Below are 21,600 nucleotides of genomic sequence, written 5' to 3'. Positions count from 1 at the left end.
GCATAACACTGCCCCTTTAAGTGTGTGTGGAAACAATCATGGCAAACTAGAAAATCTAGCTGTGCTGTGTGTTTCATTTTGACTCTTTCCTTCTTCTGTAGATGCATACATTAATGCAATATGATGTGCCATCAGATTTGTTGATGAAGATGTCTGTCTGTCTGCCTGCAGCACATTATCTCAGGTCCTTCATGCAGTAGCAGCCCTCCTTTATCCTTTCACCTGGCAGCACACCTTCATCTCCATCGTTCCAGAAATCCTGATCGACGTGGTGATGGCGCCCACCCCTTACCTGCTGGGGGTCCAGAAGCGCCTGCTGGACCTGGTCACCGACCGGAGTGATGTGAGTCCGCTTTTGTTTGTCACGTCTTTCAACCTTAATGTGTTTCTCATGTTTATGTACCTCTCTGAACAAAATGTTGTGCAACTCACGGTTTGGCTTGGCTACGAACAACTACTGACAGATGCCGAAGGCAATTATGAATGATGTTAATAATTTAGATCAAATTGACCGAGTCAGGGCACCATCTGGTTAATAAGGAAATAATAGCCAAAATATTTTCAGACTCATTTATTGTTTAATGACAATATTATCACTTGCTAAGGGTTAGTTATTGAATCCAGTAGATGAAGGAATACGTTCAGAATTAATTATCATGATGTGAGTTTGTGGATGGACCCAAAACGCAGCCAGCTTTAAATGTCGAGTTATAATGAATATTTAATGAAAAAATTAAAGAACAAAAAACTTTAAAAAATCACAAAAGATTAGCAGGAATCAGATTTGAAAAATGATGTGAGTAGATGACAGAAAAGTGACATTATATGACTTTATTCTTGTAACACTGACTATTCTCGAAATTTGTCGCGCCTTTAGCATGTTTTTATAGGTTAGCATGAAGAAAAGAAAGGTAATATATAATGCACATTATAGTACAATATTTAAATGATTTAAACCGGTTTGTCTCTCCAGACACACCTTCTTTAGGGGAGCCATGGTAGTAGGTCAAATAAACAACAGAGGTCTCAGTGGCATTTAAAATATAAAATACATGAGAAGAAATAAATAATTAAGCAACCAAAAAGTTTATTAGGGTTTTGTGTTTCTGAAAACGTTTGAAAAGGAACTTTCAGGTCTAAATGACTCAGCTACGCTGCTTCAGTGATTCCTCAATCTGAGTTACTCATAGCTTTAACTTTCTTGTTGTGACAGCTACTGCTGGTTGACCTATCGAAGAATAAGGAGAAGACTTTTCTGGTGACTGTAAGTGCCACAATAACTGCAGTATTTTTGCTTTACCTTAATATGTAATTTATCAAAGCTGTTAAGTCCCTGCATTTAGTGAAATCTTCCTGTGCAGTCTGGTGATGAGGACTCGATTCTTCCCCCGAAGCTTCAGGCAGAAATACTGGACGCTTTGAGTCAGAGGAAAAAGGTGTCAGGTGAGTAAACTCAAGTCAAACAGGAGCGTCGGCATGGGAGATCGCTACATCCCTTTTCTCTTCTTTTCTTTCAGATGTAGAGGAGGCGAAGAAGGTGGAGGAGGTGAACCGGGTGGTGTCTGAAGCCTTCCTCCATTTCTTTGTCAGAACAGTCGGCCATTACAGCTCCTACGTCAAGTACACAAAAGAAGGTCCTGGCGTGTTTGAGAAAAGACGCTTCTACAAGGCCATCGAGTCCAAGACGACTCGGCACTTTGTCAAGAAGTTCATCCAGACGCAGATGTTTGACCTGTTCGTTCAGGAGCTGGAACAGCAGCAGCCGTCAGGACGGCAGCAAGGTGAGAGCAGAGCATCCAGGCCGCCTTACTTCATCACAGGTCCATCTGAACGGATGACAGTCACACATTAAGCTCTCTGACCCACTCTCTTCCCCTGCCTCCTTCTTCTCACTCTGTGGATGAGCAAAACAAAGGAGGAGTTTGTAAAAACGGCCCATCTCTTGATCCAGCAGTGTTTTCTGTGCCACTATCAGTACCTCGCAGAGGAGTTTTGACCCTCTCCTCTTTCCGTTCTGTTATAAGTTTCCACGCTGTCATAGATTAGTAGCTTTAAGGGCACACCAATATTAAAATTTGCTCTGATATCAACATGGGAATAGTGGTAATGGAAAGCCAATGTAATGTTCTGAAGACACGTCACCTTAACCTGCACGCTTTATCATTTATTTCTAAGGATATAGCTGCTTCAAGTTATAGATGATTAAATTGAAGGATGCATCTGCATAAGTCATTAAGCTGAGGATCTAGTTCTAATAAACTAATATTTTGATGAAGTTGTCAATCAGAGCCATAACCTGCGGTGTTTGGCTAAAATGAGCTGGTTTACTATGTTGTGAAACGCTAATAATTCAGCTTGAATCGCATTTCGGTGGAGTTCTAGTTAATTGCTGTCAGACAGAGCTAACAGAAAAGGGTGATCTTTCACTTCAGAAACACAGCGCTTTGCTTTAAATATCATACATTTTAATGATTCAAGTTTCAGCTGTATATTTCTGCTCCGCACTAACTGAAACCTTGTCATTTGCTCTTGCAGGTATATTTCACAGAAAGATCACTGAATATCAGAAGAAGAAAAACGAGAAAACGAAGAAACACTAGCTGACACTTTGGGACTCTGGGTGTAGATATAAATATGTATAGATATATAAGTATTTTGAGACCTTCATAGGAAAAGATGTGAATATTGCACTGTGTTTTTATTTTTTTGTAATTATTTTAAAGTTTGCTTTTAAATAATTATGTTCCAAAGTGTGAATTAATGTGTGACTGTGTTGCTGCTACTCACAGTGTCAAACACTGGTGTATGGGAGAGGCGTTCTCAGCCTGTGGCCTCCATGGCGGCGCTGATGAACAGGAAAATCATTTCCAATAAAGATTAGTTTAAGTCCATGGATTTTCCTGCTGTGATTTTAAGGTTTGAGTTCAGTTTTTAGAAAGCAGCTCATGTTTTCTGCCTCTTCGCAACTGGAGCAGAGTCTCGAATTTTATCTAACAACTGACCTTTTTGATGTCTGTCTGTGAATGTCTATGAATTGACACACTGCAGAATTTCGTCTGATACAAAACGGATAATAAAGTGAAATGCAAACTGCTTTTGGTCACTTAGTTCCACAACTGCAGTAAGCGCCCAAGAGAGGAAGACTGTTGTAGGTTCGGTTTGAGTGGAAACGGGTTTAATTCCTTATGAGCATCTCAGAAGGTAGACTAGCTCTATCATCTGGACCCTTTTATTCAATAAAAAATAGCAAAATGAGAAGGTTGCCTTTCAATAAAACTATTAAGTTTGATTTTTTTAAATTATTATTATTCAAGATAGTAAAATGTTATGAATCAATTTTACAGTTTATGTAAGCACATAGCTACATATTGGGTTATGGACTTCACCGTGAAGCAATTGGCAGGACTGTTGCGTCTTTGGCAGTCCCATCCTGGAGTCTTTCTGCATGGAGTTTGCATGTTCTCCCTTTGCATGTGTAGGTTCTCCCAAGGTACTACGATTTCCTTCCACAGTCTAAAAACATGACTGCCAGCTTAATTGGTCCCTCCAAATTTTATTTCATATAAAATCAAGCAAACTACGGACAACCCGGAGCATCCTCTTTACATAAAACAAACATTGTCTTCAGTCGGAGGCTTCTTCAAATTTGCTGTAAACAGACTGCTACAGGAGATCAATCCAGCCCGCAGCCTTCGCCATCTACAACAGCTCTTCGAAAAACATTAGATTGATATGAGCTGCAACAGCATTTAATTTCCCTTTGGGATCGATGAGATATTTTTGAATTTAATTGAACTGCAATGGCCCTTAGGTATGTGTGTGTGTGTGTGTGTGTTGTGTTTTTGGTTGTTTGCCTAATGACTTCTGGAGATCAATAAGGTATTTTTTTGAGCGTTTGTGCAGCGCGACTGCACAAACGCTCATCATCCCTGGTACACATGCGCCCTCTAGTGGTGCGCAATAAAAGTTTTGACTTCCAATCTTTTAGTTTACAGTTTCTTCTTGGTTGCTTAGAGACTTTGTGAAGACTTCACAACAATGTGTGGGGTGTGTGTGTGTGTGTGTGTGAACAAAGTCAGCATCAGTGATATTAGCAGCTGTTTGAAAGGTTTATTTCCCTAGCCGCTATATTAGATTCTGACAAATATTGACGTAAATCCTGAGATTAAGCTTAGCTATGAACTCAGATAATGTAAGTTAACTCTATTGCTAGAACATTAATCTTACCTCACTCTCAAATCATTTGGCCTGTTTTAGGAAGACCGTAATTGTAAACTTCATTGGAGCAACACAGAGCTTCTTCTGACAGGCATTTGCTTTATAAAATGTTTTTCACTTTATCTTGATTTTTTTAATTATATATATATATATATATATATATATATATATATATATATATATATATATATATATATATATATATATATATATATATCTTAAACTGGGATTTTCTGTGCAACAAAGTAAAACTTGAAATTCAGGTGATGTATTCACACTTACAGTAATGCATCTTCCAACTAATCCTGCCTCTTTTAGTGGTGGAAGAACGATAAAGAAAGAAACAACATGTATTGAATGTCATTTTTATTATGAATGCATTTCCTTATAGAGATTGTTAGACATTACATTATAAGTCCCACATAGCTATCAAGTGAACTACTTTCAGATAAGATAGTTAAAGTAGAGATTTACATTTTGCAGTTGAAACATTGTGTGAATGTACAATTTTACCTCCCAAATTTATTGTAATTTGTAAAACAACAATATGGATTGCATAACTTAACTCAGATCTATAGCTCTCACCGATGGAAGCCCGTTTCCGCAACTCTGTTAAAATAATAATAATAATAATAATAATAATAATAATAATAATAATAATGATAATAATAATAATAATAATAATAATAATAATAATAATAATAATAATAATAATTAGCTCATTATTTTGAGATAGTATCTCATTATTTTGATATACTATATAATTGTTTTGATATACTGCCTCATTACTTTGATATACTATCTCATTATAATGAGATAATTTATTTCATTTTTTTAACAGAGTGGCGGAAACGGGCTTCCATACTCACCTTCTCTTTAGTGTAGAAGTTATTTTGTGATGTCTACGGAGGATTCATCAGGAAAAATAACTTTATTTAAATAACTTTAACTCCATTTTTTTTGCAGTTCTTCCTTCTACTTTTTTTTTTTTTAGAATTTCAAGATTATTTTTTTTCCCCAAATATATAGCTGACTATTGTCCAGACATCTTTGCCTCACAAAAAATGTGCTCACACGTAAGTGCTGCCTTTCCTGAGCATATTTGGATATTGTAAAAAATTATTTTATCTAGGAAGGCTGTTGAGAACGACGGCATCGGCCTCCTGTTGAATAACCTACATTGCTTTTCGATTGCCCCGACAGGAAACAGAGCAGGAGTTGCGCTAACAAGTCAGTGTTGACAGGTCTTTAATCGTATGAAAGGGCGGGCTGGAGCCGCTAGGTGTCTTACTGAGTTCAAAGACCGGGCGATCGCCGCCCTCATGATCAGTAGAACAAGAGAGAGAGAGAGAGAGAGAGAGAGAGAGAGAGAGAGAGAGAGAGAGCCGATACCGCACCTTCGATCAAGGTAAGCGAACAAAGACCTGATCATGGAGAAACAAGAGGAAGGCGCTCTGAGTTAGCGTGATGAACTTTTAAAGTGGTTCACTGTCGAATAAAATAAAAGTTGTCTGTTTTCCATGGTGTGCTACTGGGTAGCTGACGTTTATCAGCTAACTTTCACTTAGCTGTTTGCTCAGAGAACTTTAACTTTTGCAGTTAACCGAAATAAGCGCAGAGCTTCCCTTGGAGACTGTCAAAATAAAGGTCTGAATTAGGAAAGCAGGTTGAGGTCTTTTCGTGTCGGTTTTATTTTGAATTGCCTTTCCGGAATCATCATTACGCCTGCTGTGAACTCTAAAGCCAGGAACTTTAGAAGCTAACTAGCTAGCTAAACTGATGTTAGCAGGTAAAGACGGTAGTTTCTGAACCTGGAAGTTGGTGAAAGTATACATTTTATTGTCTCTGAATATGATTAAGGGTGCTAAAGGGCGTCAAATGGTGATTTGAACTGCTACCTAATTCACGTTTATGAACTTAGTGGAGAAGTGTTTTTGGTCCGTTGCTACCGAAACTAGCTCCGTGTTAAGAGTGGCTGGCTCAGTTTGATTGTTTGCATAAAGCAGCCCAGCTTCATTCTCTAGTTTATCATCGAGCTGGGACTTAGCTTGGTTTTAGTTTTCTTTTAAGAAGCCGGGCAACTTCCAATAAAGTCAAAAAATAAGTTTGTATTTCCTGTTTAAGGAAGCTGGGTATTTTTTAATAGTTTTAATTTCTGTAAGTCCTTAAGAACCCACTAATTTAAAAGATTTTGTGTATTGATTTTTTTTGTATTTTACCACTTTGTTTCTGTGTTTGCATGTGAAACCGTCTTATCTCTCGGATGGAGCCAGCAGCAGGTGTTGCACAAAAAGATTTCCTCATTTTTGTGCAACATTATTGTTTCATCTCTGACTCTGTAACCAGCTTTTTCCCCCCTTCTCCTTCTTTTAACATTTGTCAAAATGTCTGATTTAATGCAGAGTTATCTACCTTTGTTGGTCTGTTTGAGATCTTGGCTTCCCTTCCAGCATCTGCTTAAAATTTTTCCCAAAATTGTTAACAACATTTAATAGGACTGAAAGCTCATAGCAGATCATACAAGTGGATTTCTTTCAGCTTATCTGAAAGCAATTGGGTTAGCTGTCCCTGATGGGAACCTTTCTACATTTTCCAACAATTTGTTGCTAAATACTTCTCCTCTGCAGGTTTGGTGTTATGCTACCATTTCATTCATCCAAAGAAACAAACCTACTGACCTTTATTGACTTTCTTTGTTATGGTTTTAAAAGCGGAATAGTTCAAGGTGTTCACACCTGTCTCAGAGCCACTGTGTCCTACCAAAATTATTACTTTTTTCAAAAAATTTTTGAAACAGTTGCGGTTATATCCGAAAATATGGAATCAAGAAAAGTAAAAATGGGCATAAAACCTGTGTGGTATTATTGCAGTGTTTATTAGGGCAGTGCCGTCCTGGGTTTGAGTCCCAGCCTGGGGTTTCTTCATGGAGTTTGCATGTTCTCCCTGTGCATTCTGGGTTCTCTGCCTTCCTCTCACAGTCCAAACATGATTTTTAGGTTAAATAAATATTCTAAATTGCCCTTGGGGTATCAGTGAGAGCATCTCTGGTTGCGTGTCTGTTGTCCTGGTATTCTTGAAACTTAAATAGGATCCAAATAAACCAACACATTCTCACATTTCTGACCATGCGTCACATATTGACGCGACAGGTACCCCCTTCGCGTCAATAGTTGACTTGGGCAGGGTCCTTCAGCGTCACATGTTGACGATTTGGGAAGGTCACATGTTTTACGTGGATTATCGACGCGAAGGGTTCTTGCAACCGCTGCCGAACCTTCAAAACCCGACGATTTGGTTAGGTTTAGGGCAAAAATTATGGTAAGGCATAGGGTAAAACCCCTTGCATCACATATTGACTCGAAAGGGGTACCCTGCTCGTCAACATGTGACGAGGACGGACCGTCCCATGTGTCAATATATGACGAGTTGGGAGTGAGAATGGGTTGAATAAACTCGGTATACTAAACATAACTGCTGTATTATTTCATTGTACAGTTGCAAAACTATCTTGTTAGCCTGTATAATTGTAAAATGAAAGCTCTGGTTGTGAAGACAGCTGGTCTCCATTGTTCTCCTCACTTGAACGCTTGTATGTTCCCAGACGAAGTATGGCGATGACTGGCCAGAGCTCGTGTGCTTCGATGAGTAACCACACCAAGGAACGGGTCACCATGGCCAAAGTGACCCTGGAGAACTTCTACAGTAACCTCATTGCTCAGCATGAGGAGAGGGAGATGAGGTGAGACTCAGATGTTTCAGCTCTGCACATGATGCTCATGTGTTATAGCAAAATCTCACATGTAAACAATTTCTATTAAAACCCATCTTAAGTTAAAAAACATAGTTGCTTTTTGTTTTGCTTTTTTAAGCTTAAACGAGGAACATGCTTCATCAGGATGTGGGCTATGTCATGATGAAGTAAGGGCAGGTCTGCTTCCTCTTGTGGCAGGTTGCGTCACAGAGTACACTGCTCGTCATCCCTTTTGGCTTTTATTTCTGCAACACATGCAAGGAGTTTTTTTTTTTTCTACATTTTTTCAAAATGTAGATATTACGTGAACTAACCAGTGATGCTGTATTAAGAGGGTTGAAAGGGGCTCTAAAAATGTACTTTAATAATTTGTTAGTTATTTAATTTTCATTGTTTTATCTTTTCCACACTAAGCGAAAAACCCAGAAACTGTGTGTATAGCCATTGCAACAAGTAAAATGTTTTAATGCTTTATGGTGGAGGGCTGATGCTGTGGGCTTGTTTTGCTGCCAGACCAGCTAGAGTTGACGCAGAGCTTCCCAATCCTCTGCTTTTCATTTCTTAACTTGAACTACTTCCTGATTTCATAACTCTGTCCACCGCCTTTATAATCCAGATCAGTTGGTATCCAATCAGATTCTTTGTACAACACGTTTGCTCAGATGAGTTTCTAAACCAGATCAGTGACTGGGGCTGAACATGATCCACATGTGGAGGCTGCTGCAGACTGGAAGCAAACGGCTTTAACCTCTGCTAAAAACAACCTTCATAAAAAAACTATGCACTAGTTAAAAAATATTGACGTTTGGCCAATTATCACAGCGTATTTCAATTAATACATCTAATAGCCCAAAACAAGTGAATCCATCCATCCATCCATCCATTTTCTGTACACCGTTGTCCCTTAGAGGGGTCAGGAGGTGCTGGTGTCTATCTCCAGCTAACGTTCCGGGCGACAGGCGGGGTTCACCCTGGACAGGTTGCCAGTCTGTCGCAGGGAAACACAGAGACAGACAGGACACACAGCCATGCAAACACACACACTCACACCTAGGGAGAATTTAGAGAGACCAATTAACCTGACAGTCATGTTTTTGGACTGTGGGAGGAAGCCGGAGTACCAGGAAGATAGAGCACATCTATCTTCCTGGTGTAAATCTTCCTGGTGCTAGTAGCTCAGAGAATAGACTTTAAAATACTATTGTTTGTTTTTAAATCACTGAAAGGCTTAACACCACAATACATTAAAGATCTGTTGTTGTATCAACCTTCCAGACCCCTCAGGTCTTCTGGTTCTGTTCTGTGCTGCATCCCCAGTTATGTTTGTCTCTGGTTTCTCAGTCGATGACCGTGTGTTGTTTTTATGACTCTTTAGTCTTGTGCTTTTTTTTTTTTTTTTTTTTTTTTTTTTTTTTTTTTACCCCTCCAGGGGGTCTTTTTGTGGGCTCTAGAGTCCCTTTTCATGAAGTAGGCTGACAGGAAAGGGGGAAGGAGAGAGGGGAAGACATGCGGTAAACGTCGCCGGGTCCGGGAGTCGAACCCGCGACAGCCGCGTCGAGGACTTGAGGCCTCCAAATGTGGGTCGCGCTAACCCCTACGCCACCACGGCACGCCCCTAGTCTTGTGCTTTTATGGTGTAAATCACTTCCCTTTTTGCTGAAATGTACTATACAAATGAACTTGATCTCTACAGACAGCAGAAGCTGGAGAAGGTGATGGATCAGGAGGGGCTGGCTGATGAAGAGGTGAGACTCTACAACACAGCTCAGATGAATGCACAGTTGTTCATTCATCTAAGCTGTAAATATACATTTATTACTATCAGAGTCTGAATTCCTGATAGGACAGGCATTCAAGTTTCATCTAAAGTAGACGGTGGGAAACTTTGACAGAAGTTCTTCTAAATGTTCTAAGATTATAGTGGCAGGAATGTTTTTGTGTTGGTGCGGTTATGTATTTTAATTCGTGAAGGGTTATTTAATTTATCCTGGTTTGGACAATTGCAAATAAAGTTTTCATCATTAAGGATTCCAGTGTCTGTGTATCAGGCATGCCAGTAATTGTTTGAACACAACTCATTCTGAAAATGCTCGTTTTTCAGAAACGTGTCCGGCGTTCTGAGCATGCCCGGAAGGAAACAGAGTTCCTGCGTTTAAAACGCACTCGGCTGGGACTGGAGGACTTTGAGTCCCTGAAGGTGATTGGCAGAGGAGCCTTTGGAGAGGTACGTTTTTACTACTTAAGTGAATGCAGATTGTAACAAAGATTCAAGTACTAAATGTGTTAAAAGACCAGCCCAGCAACAAACACGAGTAACAATGGAATACACCCCTTCTGATCAGTATTTAGCAGCTGCACCCTGGTAGAGAGTCGGTGTGGACAGGCCTCATGCTCTATAGGTGCTGTACTGTCTGCAGGGTTTCCCCATGTCAAACATTCACTTCTTGTTACACTATCAAAGTTGCTGTGATCCATCATCAACATGCTGAGCAACTTATTCTTGAGATCATGTTATCTGTAACAGCTTGGTCTCTTATATAGGGGATATTTAGTTTTCACAAAATTGTTTCAGATCATCATTTGTGTTGTTCTGTCTGCAGGTTCGCCTGGTACAGAAAAAAGACACGGGGCACGTCTACGCCATGAAGATACTCCGTAAAGCTGACATGTTGGAGAAAGAACAGGTATACACACAAACACACACAGGTACGCTCCTTTGCACGAATTGGGTTTACCTGAAGCATCGGCTGCCTGCAGGTGGGCCACATCCGTGCCGAGCGAGACATTCTGGTGGAAGCAGACAGCCTGTGGGTGGTGAAAATGTTCTACAGTTTCCAGGACAAGATGAACCTCTACCTGATCATGGAGTTTCTCCCTGGAGGTACGACTTTGTGAAGATTCTTACAAGAAAAGGAATGCCGACTCAATTGTAATGCTCTGTATTGAACGGTGCTAAATGTAGTTCCGAACATGGTTATAGAGTCTTCACTGTAACCAATAACGGCAACAATAATAGTCGGGAAAAGTAAAGTAAGGGATAATAAACACATCAATAATTTGGGATTAAACGTTCCAGGTTACTTTCCTTACTCCTGTCTTCTTGAAGACTGATAGATCCTGCATAGAAGTGTACATTTTTAAATAAATGTTTATTTAAAAAAAGTCTTTCATTCAGAGAAAGAAATGGCTTCTGCATTTTCAGTTCAAAGTTTTCGTTTTTCAACTTGTTGAGGGGAAGAAGAGACGTAACTGGATATGTCCACATCCTCCCATCTGCTGCAGGAGACATGATGACTCTGTTGATGAAGATGGACACTCTGTCAGAGGAAGCCACTCAGTTCTACGTTGCAGAGACGGTGCTGGCCATCGACTCCATCCACCAGCTGGGCTTCATCCACAGAGACATCAAACCTGACAACTTGCTGCTGGACGCCAGAGTGAGTCCAGTCCAACCATTATCTACCAGCATTTCTGTAGACAGTCATAAGGAACACCGATATCTCTATGGGCATTGTCTCCTAACATGTCTGCCTTGTATGAAAATACTTTTAAATAGAATTGAAACATTGTCTGTAATTTTTACGCCCTCTGCTTTATTCAGGATGAATTACGTCATTAGGATTGTAACTAATCATCTTTTGACTAAGAAAATGTGCAAAATGTGATTATATGAGTGACTGTTGCAATTAACAAATTAATATACAGTGTTGATGTCTTTCTACTTTGGTTACATTGCAGACATGCACTGTGCACAATTATTAATCAAGTCTTATTTTTGAGGACTGTTTTTATTACTTTACAACGACAATGCTGTTGGTTAATCCAGATGTCAATAATCCTCACACACACGAATGTCTAAGAAAATAAAATTGAGGTTTTGGCTTTCTGGGGAGAATGACAGTGTGCATGATTATTGGGCAATTATTATTGTGCAGAATTATTATTCAACTAAATGACAAGCCCACATTTTCACATATTGCTTTATTTTCATCTGTTGAAGTGAGAATGGCAAGCGACTCAAAACCTTCCAATAAACATTCGTATTACGTTTGTATTAATATCTTTAAAAGGATGGCGGCACAAAGAAAAATCTTTGCTGCACAAATGTTTGACACCAATTTTGTTAGACCTGGTTGATGTGGGGGAGCTGGTTGACCTTTTGACCCTTAAACTTTCATCAATATCTACAAAGCAATGCAGCACAAACAAAAATTTTTACTGCACGAACTTAATCGAGTTGACTGACACCAATTTTGTCTGACTTGAGGAAGATGGAGAGGGCTTTCATGACCTCTGGAAACATTTACTCATCTTTAAAAAGGATGGCGGCACAAACAAAAAATGATACTGCACAAACATTTGGCACCGATTTCTTTGGATTTGAACTATGTGGGGGGGGCGACTTCACTCAGGTAGGTTGGAGTTTTAGGATATGACGGAAGTGGAAGATGATGGCTTCCTGGTAGCCTGCGTCCGGGATCTGATTCAATCAGCTGGATTCCTCAGGAGGCATTTCCTCACAGCTAATCCGTGACCAGAAGATGTTGTCCAAACAATAAGGCATTAAAGTCAGAGCAAGAAGAATATTTATGACATTCTATAGCTGGCCTAAACAGCCGCCCTGTTTGGCTCGGCTCTTCTCTCTTCTCAGCGGAGGACGGTGGTTTACAGTGCAGTTATTTTCTGGTAAGCCTCACAGCGTCAAACTTTTGCCTTGGCATATATCACAGGAAAACCTTAGCGATTTGGCAAAATCAAAACCTCGACAGAGTCCGCGCCTCCTGATGGTTTCACACTTGATTTTTGTAGAACCCTTGCCCATTAATTTTTTTTTCTTTTTTTCTCAACACTTTTCTTGTCACCCTGTTGACAATTTGCAACAAAATGTTTGCTTCTGTGACCAAACCCCAATGTCTTAGCAGTTTCAGTAGCACAACATCCCTTTGAGAGACTTTTGCCAACTTTTGATTTTTCAGAATAGGTTAAGTCTTTTTTTTTTGCCCATTTTGTCTAAGGAGAAGAAGCTGCCTTATAATTATAGACATGTTGATATGGGATGTTGACCTCTTTAGGCCACACCCAGTCCCATTACACAGATGCACATCGTCTGCTATGTTTAAGATTAAAGTTAATCCAGCTTGGAGTGAGAAAGTATTCCTAAATATGTCAAAAATACTCACTGGCCTAATAATTGTGCACACTGTAGAGCCCAGCCATTATTGGTCTATCCAGTTTCTGGGAAAAATCAAACAATATTCAATATTTTCCTCTTAAAAACAAGGTTGGATTAATAAAGACACTTTCACCTTCAAAAACGTATTTTTTTAAAATTGCAGAATCCAGCCACACTTGTCACCAGGCATATTAGGCATACTCAGCCTGAATGCTGGCTACTTAAACACTTATTATGGTCAACACAGCCTTTCGCATTATGCGTAATGCATACAGTGACACTGATATAATGTGCAGCTCTACTGTTTCCAGCTTGTGACTCCTAATTCGTCCACTAACGGAGAGCTCTGTGTTGGTTCAGGGTCACGTGAAGCTGTCGGACTTCGGCTTGTGCACCGGGTTGAAGAAGGCTCACCGCACAGACTTCTACAAAAACCTGAATCACAGCCTGCCCAGTGACCTCAGTAAGCAAAGTCAGGCAACGTTTCACTTTACTTCTTCCAGCCGTCGTTGCCGTCGTCATTGCATCCTCAGCTGCTTGCGTCTGTGCATGGTGTGTGATTTAATGTGAGTTTGTAGTGAGGGACAAAACGCACTAAGACTTGTAAGCAGTGGTAACTTGTCACCTTCATCAGACTTTTTCAAAAGGTGAATATGCTTTCTAACATTTTTTTATTTTTATTTTTTACAAAATTTGAAACAACATTGCTGTATTTCAGCTTGTCCAAAGAGGCAAAGTGCATAAAATTTTGCATTGAAATAGGCCTCATCTATTTCCTATCATTTTTCTGCGACCTACAGGTGCAAACCTATATTAGCGTGGCTGCTTTGCTTGTTTTATGTGCTTTCTGCAGTCATTCAGAAAACTTTTTAGATTGTTTCTGTTAGACAATTTGTCCTGCAGCTTTTGGCAACTGTGGAAGAGCCAGTGCTAATAATCACTCTGATGGGTTATGGAAGAGAAAGATTTCATCAAAAGCTTGATTTTTTTTTTTTCTTCCAGTTAGCCAAACAAGGCGAAGAGAAGGAAAACAAACTTGTTTTGTTTTAGAACTAAAAAAAATATTATTTTGTCCTTTAACTAATAATGAGGTTGATCCTCAGAAACTGATGTTCTGTCTGTGCAGCCTTTCAGAACATGAACTCTAAGAGGAAAGCCGAGACCTGGAAGAGGAACAGGAGGCAGCTGGTAGGTCTGAACAGATCTTACTACACCTCATTTACATTTTGGTCGCATGTTACAGGAAGTGGTATTTTGTCTAGACTGTCTATAAGAATCTGTAAATACCTGCTAACATGAGCAATACTACGTCATCTATGTATTATTTTGTTTTTTGACCAAGACACCAAATGTCTTTAAAGCTTCACACAAAACTGTATGTGGTTGTGAAAATGAGATTTAGCTCTCACCAGATAAAGTTTTCAGTTTGGAGCAGATATTTCTGCTCCAAATCTCTGCTTTACAAAGCAAAACCTGGATTATTAACAGATCGTTAACATAGTGAACAATCTGTTAATACGTAGTAATAATAATAATAGCTAATAATATGGCAAAAAATTTAAAGCATTCCTTTGCACTGTGGAATGTAAATGAAAGTAAATTATATATTTATATAGCTACAACACATCATATCAAGGCTCCTTCAGTTCAAACATACAAATAAATTTTGGACCTGGTGACAAAAACAGTGCATCAAGTTCACTTTATTATTCACACTTCCAGGCTGAACTGGTGTGTGTGTGTGAGAAAGTAACCAATATTTGAGTTCAAGTACGAACAGCACAGAATAACATGTAAACAGTCAGCCTGTGATTAGCCGGTGGCTGAGAGCAGCTGATCGGATCAAGACGCAGCAGCACCTGAAAGCAGGGATGATCGACGGGTAGCACATTTCGACAGAACACAGTTTAATCCCGCTGTCTTTGGATTACACAGCGATGGAGGGAAACTCCAACATCTGAAATCTGAAGCTGTAGAATATCTATGACCCCGATGAGGTCACCGATGGAGGAAGTCAGTGTCACTATGGCAGCAGACTTTTAATCTGGAAAGTTTCTCAATTTTTACTTTCTTTCCTTTAGGTTAATTCTGCAGCAATTCCCCCCCACAGACAACATTACCTCTAAATTCTCTGTAGACCCGATGGTTATCTGTGTGTAATGATTATTTTGGTAATCGATGAGTCTGACAATTCAGTCGGATATAAAAAAATGGCCCATTCTTCAGACTTTTCATTTTAACCACTTAAGCCTTTTTTATGCAATATTAGAAATCCATTAAAAGGTGGAAATAAACAAATAATTCATTTCCTCAAGAAATTAAACATTTTATTTTCTAAAATGCAATGTCAGAGCTGGTGAATCTTAAACTGGCTTCCCCCCAGGCCCCCAGTAAATGGCTCTTTTTGCGTCACAATGGTCCAGTTAACAATTAATCAATTACAATTATTATTTCAATAATCGATTAATCACGAGTGATCCGATTAATCGTTTAAGCCCTACCTGTGTGCTGTAAAGACTGCGGCCTGCTGTTGACACGAAAGAAAACGTAATTCTTCCCGATGCATCCCAAGGCTTTGAAGTCATTTTGGCACCAAATGAGTGATGTCAACTTTAGGAATGTCTAAGTTCACATACAGTCATAACTCTGAATGGCCTCTAAGGGACTGAATGGGATGCTTTGGATTCCTTGGAACTATGTGAAGCCAATTTACCCAAAGAAGGAACTCAACAGACAGTATTGTGGTAGTTGCACCACACAATACGGTCTGTGCATCTTATTGTTTCTGCTGAAGCAGAGCAGGTTTCTGCTCTCTGAAGGAGAGATGGTCTTCATGGTAATGTCAAGGAAACTGTGGCTCATTACTCAGTTACAGCTGTTTCCTTCCGCCCCCATTTCTAGTCTAAACTACTTTAGATTAGAAGCAGTTTCTACTGAAGACTGAAGTTTCTAGTCTAAACTGCTTTAGACTAGAAATGGGTGATAACAAATGTGTTTTAATTGTTTCTCTCTCCCTCAGGCGTTTTCCACAGTGGGAACCCCAGATTACATCGCTCCTGAGGTCTTCATGCAGAACGGATACAACAAGCTGTGTGACTGGTGGAGCCTTGGTGTCATCATGTACGAGATGCTGATCGGTAATGCTGGGGCCGCCTGCCGCTGTGTGCCAGTGTGTTGTCGGGGTGTTATGTGACGTACGGCTGGTCTGCTGCAGGGTATCCTCCGTTCTGCTCCGAGACGCCTCAGGAGACCTACAGGAAGGTGATGAACTGGAGAGAGACGCTCACCTTTCCCCCAGAAGTGCCAATATCAGAGAAGGCTAAAGACCTCATTCTCAGGCAGGAGAACAGACCTCATTCACTTTGCATCACCTCTACTGAATAACGAGTTTTTGATTTGTGAAAGAATGTGCCGTGAAGTGTTCCAGCTGCTGATCGGATGTGCGTGTTCAGGTTCTGCAGTGAGGAGGAGCACAGGATCGGTGCTGCCAGGGTGGAGGAGATCAAGTCCAACCCGTTCTTTGAGGGGGTGGACTACGACCACATCAGGTAGGACAGCTGGCCGCTCAGCGCCGCGAAACCAATGTTGATGTTCAGAATTTCAGCAAACGGCTCAATTTTTTCCTTTTTTTTCCCCCAATCATACTGCGTCTTCAGTATGATTGGGACTTTGCCGTTTATACATGGATGTCTTATTGGTTTGTTGTTTGTTTTATTCGGCCGGTCAACATGAACGCGTTGACCTGAAAATTTCAACGTGTTAATTTTGCATAGTGCAGATTAATCGAACAACCTATTTTGACCTAAAAGCCTCTCTCCCATGGAGGGCTGCCTCGTTCAGTTCAGCCATGGACTCCGCACACGAGGAGCGACGAACGAAAGGTTGAACCTTTTTCAACTTTCTTGTGTTGCCCCATTAGCCCCGTGTGTGCACGTCCACACAAAAACCAGGAACTGGGGATCTTCAGACATGTTTAGTTTGAGACAATAATACAGTTTCTTAACTGTATGCACATATAAAGAATGTGTGCATGTTTTCAAAAAAACCGTGCGCGCGTTTTTAAAAAAAAAAAAAAAGTGAATACAATGGCGGCTTTTGACATGGGCTGGATTGGCACATGCGCAGGGCGGCATCAGACAGGTGTGGGTTAAGCAAGAAGTTGAAAATAAAACTAAACAAAACAATAAATGAATTATGAAGTTCCTGTAAACAAATTGCCCCTCAAAAAAAAATTTGTTTAGAGGAGACCGAAGCACCAAACTGACTTTTGTCATGCAGTTTTTGGTAGAAAGAGAAAGAGACAAGAGAAAAACAATAAATCATGTCAAGAGAAATTGTTTTAATTTCTATTTACGTGATAGAAATGATGATAGGAAACCCTTACATGCTATTAATCGATTTATTGCTTATTGCAAGAAAATAATGAACAATTCTGGACTTGGCCTCATATGAAACCCTTTCGTGGCGATACGTTTTTCAGTCCGCTGTGCTGCGCGTTTCGTTTAATCTGATTGCGTCTCAGATGAGCCGTGTCTCCCAGTCAGCAGACCCTCTCCTCCTCTCGTCCTGCAGGGAAAGACCTGCTGCCATTACCATAAACATCAAAAGCATTGACGACACGTCCAACTTCGACGAGTTCCCCGACTCGGACATCCTCACTCCAACTAGTAAGCCTCCCGTTTTCTGGTTTCCACGTTACACTTTGCGCCCGAACGGGAAAGTGGTTTACCACCTTTCTGTTTGTGTTTCTTGTTTTTTTTTTTCTCCTTCAGCCACCCAAGTGTCCAATCACAGCGAGGCTGACCTGAAGAACAAGGACTGGGTCTTCATCAACTACACCTACAAGCGCTTTGAGGGTCTGACGGCTCGAGGAGCCATCCCATCCTACATGAAGTCAGGGAAGAGATGACTGGCTGGAATTGGACCCTGAAGGAATGCTGCTGCTGTGTGTGTGTGTGTGTGTGTGTATGTGTGTCAAAACACACACACACACCTCTGCTCAGTTATCAGAGAAGCAGCCAACAGAGAACCAACACAGCTCATCCTCATTCATTGCTTTCCATAGGAACCTTCATGGAAACTTGCTGCCTTCACTTTAGTCCAAGCTTCTGAGGGTACCTCTCCACTTCCCGTTGTCGCAGACTTGAACTGGGATGTGTCAGACTTTCTTCCTCTGCACCAGGGAACGGTGCATTTTGTCTCCAGGTAACCAGCATCATTACATTCCCTCTCTGTACCAGCATCGTTGGCTCGGATCTACCAAGGGCTCTTCCTCCAGACGGGAGCGTTCTCTCCTCGCTCTGGGGGCTTCATCAGCTCAGACATCGTTTCGAGTCATCGCTTTGAAGTGAACCGGGCGCTCTTCAGGGATTCTGTCCTCGTTCTTTTCTTTCTCAACATCACCTAACCAAAGACTGAAAGAACGTCTGCTCCATCTTCCTCTTGGAACTTTTTCCCTAAACTTCCAACTTTGTACTTTTCTAGGATCCAGATTTGCACGGTTTCGCTCTTTAACGAATGCAAAACGTGGGCGAATTATGCATTTTGTGGAACAAACACAAGGTCTTGTTACATTTTTGTGATGAAGCATGTAAACTTCAGCACCTTAGGTGAAGTGGCTGAAGATCCAGCACAGCTAGCACCTCCCCCAGCCTGCTAGATCCTGCATTGTGTAAAAGCTTTTTTAAAAATACTACCTTTTAATAATAAGTAGGGGGATTTGATTATTTTAAATTGGGCAGTGGTTAATGGCGTCGCTATGGAAACGAGAGGCTTTCATAGTTCAGGTCCTGGTTGAAGAAGCTTCAATAAAATAAAAAGAAAAAGATAAATACTCTTCTACCATTCTTCTTTACTTTCAAGAAGTGACATCAGATCCCAGATCAGTTTATAAACACGTGAATGCGTTTCAGTAAACGTACAGCTTAGACTTGCTCGTCGCCTAGGAAACAGCTTGGCTGCCTTCCAGCCGAGAAGCTCTTCCAGCAGAACGTTCTCACACACACACACACACCTTCGACCCTGCTGTTCTCCAACGATTCATCTGAGAGATTCAGTTAATTTAAAACAGTCCATTTGACTCGTTGATAAATGGCTAATTGGAGCTAATTAATAAACCTGTAAAGAGATTTAAGAAGAAGAAAAAATCTACTTTGACTTGTTTTGACCTAAGATATGAATTGCTGGGTTTTATTAACCACAGGAAGTAAAACACGTCCAGTTAGGCTCCGACTTTACTCCCCCTGGCAGGTTCTGATTTAACGTAATCGTTTGGACGATTCAACGGGACGTGAATCTGACAGAACCAAAGATCAGGGTGACGGAGCAGAGGACTGCCAACCTCTTAAGATGTGAAGCTCATCCTTAAAAAAATCAAAAACAGATGGAGGCGAAAACACGCAGAAACTGGTCGACAAATATAAAAAGAGCCACTAAAGGCTTTTCCATGGCTTACCGAGTTTGTTTTTCTTTTTTGTTAAACTGCAAGAAATCTTTATTTCATTTCCCATTTTGGTGGCCCGGCTATAGGAAGTGCCAGTTTCCAACCATAATCCCAAAGCAAACATAAGAACTACCAGTAAATCTGCCAGGCACATTAATAATTTTCAGCGTAACTGTATTGTGAAATGAAGCCCCTAAAGAAAAAATTTGGTTCCACATGCAGATTATTCCTGGTTCTCCTCTAAGCCCCGCCCTCTTTCTGCTGCTTTAACCTCTCACTGCTCACAGCATTGCAGTCGTTCTCCACCTGCTCACGTTTGCTTAGCTAGCTGGAACGTCAGCTGAGGGTCCAGCTGTGTCGGGCTGTCGGGTCGCCTCTCTGAGAATCTGCACATGTTGCTGGTTCGTACCTAAGAAATCCTCCAGAGCATCCGCTTCAAGCACAGCAACTAAGCTCCAGTTTGGATGTTTCTTATGTAGCACAGGGCTGAAAACTTTCCAGTGAACACAATATCCAATATGCTGTCTTATTTTATTTAAAATTTTTTTTTTTTTTTACAAATGAATGTAAATTTTCGCAGTTTGATTTTTAGTTTTACTCACAGGAGTTTGAATATGTTGCTGTAAATGAAGCCTGGACCACGTATGTTTTCATTTTAATTTGGACTTTGACACTTTTAAGTTGTGAGGTGAGGATCCGTCGAAGCCCATTTCCGCCCGGTGACACCAGCAGACGCAGGAAGTAGGAAAAGCTTTTAATTTTTGTCAAATGTTTTTGAGTTTTCCCCACATAAAAAGTGACAAAGAAACCGAAATGAAAAATGTTTAGAAGGTGACAATCTTATGTTTCCAGATATTTAAAGAGAGAATGTTAAGTGACCTGCAACAGAAAGGTGTATCTTTTAGTCTAATTTCCAACTACTTCTTCTTTTTTATTATTATTTTTTAAATCTATCCAGTCCAGCAGGAATGGTCTTCCGTATCAGTTGCGCAATAGTGTGTTCAGGTAGTGTGTAGACGGGAAGCAGCACATTATACAATGTTTTAGAGAAGCATGTGGTGGAGCTTTTTATTTAATTATATATATATATAAATATAAATCTATTTTTTAAACTGCTTGTGCTGTTGAAGAGCTCGTGCTTTTCAGGCTTTAACCACACAGCAACATGTACGCTGAGAGCAATACAACACATGGAGTGATTTCTGAAAAACGTGTGGCTGAGATTTTAAGTCTCTGGGACAGGATGGCATGTGGGTCTGTGTGGAGTGTTTCTGTTTTTGTTTTATTTTTCATTTTTGGCAGAAGTTGCTCATGTGTGCATGTAACATATGTTGCGTCTGGGATTTGGGAAGCTGAGTGTACAATATTTAAACTACTTGGTATGTATTGTGTGACTGGTGTATTGTTTTCTGCTATTTGACAATGAATTACTCTGCACTTAATTTGGCCTCCTGTTTTCATTCACCTGCTTTCTGATTGGGATTAGAAGTGAGTGGGGACTCCGGCGTGTGTTTACATCACCAGACAGCAGCCATATGGATCTGACCGGAGAACCAAACGCTGACTTTCATGGACAAGTCGAGCCAATTCAACAACACCTACCATTTTATTGCCCCAAAAGAGGTTTTTCTTTATTTATTATTGGCCTTCATATCCAACACATTAAAAGACACCCGATGATCCAGATGTTACGTAATCTCAGATTTGAATTTCCCTTTTCATCCAACCAAGAAGTCGGTTTCTGTTTGGATTGCTCAAAACATAATGTAAATTAAGGATCGGCTCAAGAAAAAAAAAAAAAAAAAGAGATTTGATTGACATTTCATTGAAAATTAAATGTTACAAAAATGATGATCTTATCAAAAATCTGTGAAAACAGCAATCGGGCCCTAGTTGTAATAGCAGAGCATTTTGGTAAATTGAAAAGATTACTCCAATGCCAAGCCCTCCTAGTGGTATGAATAATTGTGGACTTAACTGTAGGTATTAAATTCAATACAGGTATAGTCATATTTA

The 21,600-nt window shown here is 40.3% G+C and overlaps 3 protein-coding genes across 6 annotated transcripts in view; 2 read left to right on the top strand and 1 right to left on the bottom strand.

The window, feature by feature from the left end:
* Window positions 1-3,093, top strand: part of dennd2da (DENN/MADD domain containing 2Da) — a 29,585-nt gene extending 26,492 nt beyond the window's left edge. For both annotated transcript variants that reach the window (XM_032564661.1, XM_032564670.1), the window contains 5 exons: window positions 172-343; window positions 1,214-1,264; window positions 1,362-1,443; window positions 1,518-1,781; window positions 2,536-3,093. In XM_032564661.1, the coding sequence (XP_032420552.1) occupies window positions 172-343; window positions 1,214-1,264; window positions 1,362-1,443; window positions 1,518-1,781; window positions 2,536-2,600 (634 nt within the window). In that variant the 3' untranslated portion in view covers window positions 2,601-3,093. The remainder of the gene's footprint in view (window positions 1-171; window positions 344-1,213; window positions 1,265-1,361; window positions 1,444-1,517; window positions 1,782-2,535) is intronic.
* The window catches only part of LOC116721371 (tumor necrosis factor receptor superfamily member 14-like), a 1,133,408-nt gene that overhangs the window by 255,895 nt on the left and 855,913 nt on the right, over window positions 1-21,600 (bottom strand). The gene's annotated exons all lie outside the window — the stretch shown is intronic.
* On the top strand, window positions 5,604-21,026 carry stk38a (serine/threonine kinase 38a). Of its 3 annotated transcripts, none has more exons than XM_032564813.1 (14): window positions 5,604-5,626; window positions 7,820-7,957; window positions 9,663-9,714; window positions 10,071-10,193; window positions 10,570-10,653; window positions 10,727-10,850; window positions 11,252-11,406; window positions 13,503-13,605; window positions 14,269-14,330; window positions 16,162-16,279; window positions 16,357-16,480; window positions 16,595-16,690; window positions 17,715-17,809; window positions 17,915-21,026. In XM_032564813.1, the coding sequence occupies exons 2-14, from the start codon at window positions 7,827-7,829 to the stop codon at window positions 18,049-18,051; spliced, it is 1,404 nt and encodes a 467-aa protein (XP_032420704.1). In that variant the 5' UTR covers window positions 5,604-5,626; window positions 7,820-7,826; the 3' UTR covers window positions 18,052-21,026. The 3 variants fall into 3 exon arrangements, with proteins under 3 accessions (XP_032420704.1, XP_032420696.1, XP_032420698.1); XM_032564805.1 differs by having other exon boundaries at window positions 13,503-13,614; XM_032564807.1 differs by lacking the exon at window positions 5,604-5,626 and adding an exon at window positions 5,986-6,007 and having other exon boundaries at window positions 13,503-13,614.

The sequence above is a fragment of the Xiphophorus hellerii genome, chromosome 1 (assembly GCF_003331165.1).
Source record: "Xiphophorus hellerii strain 12219 chromosome 1, Xiphophorus_hellerii-4.1, whole genome shotgun sequence".
Classification (NCBI taxonomy): domain Eukaryota; kingdom Metazoa; phylum Chordata; class Actinopteri; order Cyprinodontiformes; family Poeciliidae; genus Xiphophorus; species Xiphophorus hellerii.
The sequence above is the reverse complement of the archived record's forward strand: the minus strand, read 5'-3'. Positions and strand labels throughout refer to the sequence as shown.